General features: G+C 32.3%; 1 protein-coding gene across 1 annotated transcript; it reads right to left on the bottom strand.

Annotated features, from left to right (window-relative positions):
• Positions 1–2,223: 2,223 nt before the first annotated feature.
• LOC130813619 (uncharacterized) lies at positions 2,224–4,011 on the bottom strand. Its single transcript, XM_057679456.1, has 3 exons — positions 2,647–4,011; positions 2,412–2,588; positions 2,224–2,304 (listed from the first exon to the last, which is right to left on the bottom strand). Exons 1-3 carry the CDS (start codon positions 4,009–4,011, stop codon positions 2,224–2,226), a joined length of 1,623 nt encoding a protein of 540 aa, XP_057535439.1.
• Between the last annotated feature and the right edge of the window lie 317 nt (positions 4,012–4,328).

The raw sequence follows: 4,328 nt of genomic DNA, 5'->3' as shown, positions 1-4,328 counted from the left end.
TTTTTATTTTCTCTAACACAATGAGAGGTCATAAGATATTGGTCTAGGTAATAAATTTTTTATATATTCAAAAATATATTATGCATGAACCATAATGCTTTAAATCGAGCCATTTTGACATAGATATTTATTTAATACCTCAATTTAATTTACTTTTAATTTTTATGTCTTTTTGAAACAATTTATGATTTTTGAGTTGATTTGATATGCCAAGGGATAAGTCCTATATAAATTGAATTTTAATACTCCCTCCTATTCATTAATTTAGGAACATTTTTTTATTGGGTCAATTTATTGATTATCTTCAATTTTTATTTTTGTCATTTTTTTTATCCTTTTACCCTTACTACAACAACACAATAACACATAAAAATCAATGCCCTTTACGGAAAATGAGAATTCCACCTATTTTTAAGTGGTCCCCACTCCTCCTTAATTTTGGTGCAAAATTCAAATGTCTCTTTAGATTTCTAGAAATTTTGGTATGTCATGGATTTTGGATAGGAATTCGATTATGGAGAATAGAAGTACCAAAAATTCATGAAGAAAACCTACCTTAATTTGAGGGAGAACCATTCCATAATATTTTGGCATTGTCAAGTCACACTCACACACCACATTTATTTATTTATATATTTATCTATTTACTTATTTAATGCATGAACTTATATAATATTTAACAGGAGCAGGATCCTTGAAACAATATATAGTAGCTTGAACATTAGAAGAACTTTTGAAAGTGACAAGCCAAAAACTCTATATCTATAATCTATAATAATTAACGTTAAAACAAAACTTTATGTCATTATATACCACATTAATTTTCATATAATAATAAGAAAAAATTATCTAGAATAATTTAATTTTTTTATGATTTTCTTATTATAATTTCATATATAGACTAATTATGAATAATTCCAACTTTAAAGGTTATTTTTTAGAGTAAATCTGGTAACTTAATGACTTGTTATAACAAGTTTATTTTTAAAGAAAAAATAAATTTAAATAAAATGTCAAAAAAATGTTGACAAATTGTTAAAAAAAATTTCTTATTTTTAATTGTTCAAAATTTTTTTAAATTTTTTTTATATAATTTTCAAATTTTTTTCTCTAATTTATACTAATTTTCAGATTATTTTTTTGGTAAATTACCTACTATAAGAGGTCATTGGACTACCCAAATTTGCTCAAGGCAAATACTCCTAAAGTTAGGATTATTCATAGTTAATCAATAGGTGAAATTATTAGAGGAAAATTATAAAAAAGTTGAATTATTCTAAGTAATTTTTTCTAATACTCCCTCCGATCCTTTAATTTAGTCCCATTTCCTTATTTGGCAAAACCTTGAATTAGTCCCATTTCTATTTTTGGCCATCCTTTTTTACTTAAATACCCTTAGTTCACACACGTAATTACGATTTTACCCCCGTTAACCCTACTAACCTAAAATAATTAACACTCTAAACTCACATTAATCACTCCCTCCCTTTTATAACCTCACCTACTCTGAATCCCTTCCCATCCCTCCCTCTCTCTCCCTCTCTCTCATCTTCATCTGTTCGTGTTCTTCACTGATCTGCATCTTCATCTGAATCCCTTGGTTTACGGTTTATTATCTTCATCTTCATTTTTTATCCACCATCTTCGTCTTCTTTGAAACCCTAATGCTTTTAGGGGTTTTGTAAATCTGGGTTTTTTCCCATCTTATCTGGGTTTTTTCGAACATGGCCTCTCCAACTTCTTGTCTTTCTTGTTTGTCTTCGTCCCAAGAAAGTGATCCTACGATTGGATCTCCTAACCCGTGGTTTGATTTCTACAATCGTATACCTACGACTTCTGATGAAACGGATCCTAACTGGGGAAGAAGTATAACTTATGAAGATGAAGAAATACAAGGAATGTTTGATTTACAACTGGATCTTCAAGATCTATACATTGAGAACTTGTTCCCTTCCTCAGATGAAGAATCGTTGGATGATGTTGATTTGGTTTCTGATTTTGATGTTCGAGGCCCATTTTCTCGTATGGATATATCTTTCCTCTATGACTAATGATGATTTTTTTTTGTGCTGGTGATGGTATGCATGTCTTTTGTGTTCTGTTTTTGTTGCCCTATGATTTTTTTTTGAGGGTAAACAATTGGTTATAGCTACAAAATCTCTAAATCCATTCATTTTGCCAACAATCTAGGGTGTTAAGTTCATAAGCCACCAAACATCTCGTTTAGGAGGCTATGTTCTTGCCAGATGTAGGAGGCAATTGGTATGGGATTTGGGTTATCTGTGATGAGTTCAAATTGTATCTCTGAGATGAATTTGTTTTCAATTTGTTTTTGAAGCCATCAATAAAATGTTACATGGTTTTTCCTTCTAAATGTTTACGGCTAAACATCTCCCCTATTTCAATATTACATCATGTTTAGACCTAAACATTTGCCTTACACTGTAACCCAAAAGTGAGTACAAAAGGAAACCCAAAAGTATACTCATGTGTGTCATATTTACATGGTTCTGTTGTTCATGCTGGTGTTGCTTCTGTTGTTGCTTCTGTTCTTGCTGGAATATATGCTGTTGATTCTGTTGTTGCTTCTGGTATTGCTTCAATTGTTGCTTCAATTGTTGCTTCTGTTGTTGCTTCTGGTATTGCTTCTGTTGTTGCTTGTGATGTTGCTTCTGTGATCCCCAAGTAAAATAAAATGCCCTCCAATGTAGTTTTATCCACCTTTGTTTCCAGATACCTTAGTGCCTGGTAAATTGTTTCCTGCTGTACCCCCAAACAATGTGGGAGTCTCCCTTCCCTTTCTAGTTTTGCTTTGCTCATGTGTGGAATTGCATAATCCATACCACCTAGTTTCTTAATAACTTCAATTTTACATGCTTGCAATGTGATCCATACATTCTTCAGTGCATTTGGTGTTAGATTGTCAAATGATGTGGTTACTGCCTTAACTAATTGTGAGTAGTTGTATGCTGATTTTTGATGCTGTAAAGATTGTATTGACCTAAAGAACCCTAAGTCTAGCACATTCATATCCGGTGAGTTAGGAGGTTGTTGCACTAAGTGGAAGTTAAATCCATCTAGTGTAGCCACCTCTCTAAACACCTCATCATCATCTATAATGTGTGGTTTAGCATTGTCCTGTTGAATGAAAATTGTTTTGCTTAAATCTGATGGCCATTTAAGTCTAATTGCTGGTAGTATCTTGTGCACAATCATGTCTCTTGTGTGTTCTTTAGTGATTGATTGTATTGGTTTGGTCTCTGGCTCTCCTCTCTTTCTGTTTTTTGAACTTCTTTGTGCTGCCACTTCATGTGTGAATGGAAAAATGCCTATCTTTCCATCAAAAATCATCTCACCTTCAATAGAAAAGATCGGTCTTGCAACGGCACACATAAACATGATCTTGGGGATAAATCTTTTTGATTGGATTTCTCTATGAGGCTCTATTTCATCTTGAGTTAGATAAAATGTTTGTTGTGTCCTTGTAATGTAAAACAACTTTTCATCAATGTGGACTACATTTTTCATTTCATTAAATGTGAAATTCTTTGTTTGCTCATCTAAAATGCAACTACTAAGACAAAAAATTAACCTGTCGAGTTTATTTTTGTCTGTAAGTAACGGTTTGATTGCGTTGGTGTGCTTGCGAAAGTACCTCTTTTTTTTCCATCTGCATACTGTGGTGTAGCTTACTTCCATAGCCTTTGAAAGTGATCTTAAGGTTGTCTTCTTCGCTTTTTCAATTGATTTGAATTTGTTTTCATCAAAGGCGATTCGAGCTTTACCGTTGGTCAATGACTTCATATTGTTGACATTAATTGGTAAATTGTGTTTTTTTTGATCACGAATCTGTCTCCATATCCTTCCGATTGTCCTCCTATGCAAATCGTACTTCTTCGCAATTTCGTTGATGAACCCGTGTTGTAGCTTCCCATTACTGTTTGCTGACGTTAAAAGGTCATGCATTATTTGAGTCTTAGTGAAATTATCTACATCTTTTTTTTTTCCCATTGTATATACTGTGAAGTTGGTGGAAAATAAATGAAGTGTTTGTCTTCTTCAGTTAATGCTGTCTTATATACTTACATTCTTTCTGTTTATGGGCGCAATTTTTTTCATTTTTGGCGCCATTGACATTTTCATTCTTTGGTTTCCCTGTATTGTGTTAGTAATTGTCAACTCATTTGATGGCTAAAGATCAGATTTTTTGTTCCAGTATCTTTGCAATCCCTTTATCAGATTTTTTTTGTTCCAGTACCTAAAGATCAGCTGTATTTTTCTTATTGATGGCTTACTTTCAAAATGAAACATTTTGATTTTTTGTAGTT

This window comes from Amaranthus tricolor, chromosome 5, assembly GCF_026212465.1.
Source record: "Amaranthus tricolor cultivar Red isolate AtriRed21 chromosome 5, ASM2621246v1, whole genome shotgun sequence".
In the NCBI taxonomy this organism is placed as follows: domain Eukaryota; kingdom Viridiplantae; phylum Streptophyta; class Magnoliopsida; order Caryophyllales; family Amaranthaceae; genus Amaranthus; species Amaranthus tricolor.
Note: the sequence above shows the minus strand (reverse complement) of the source record. Positions and strands in the feature narration are given on the sequence as shown.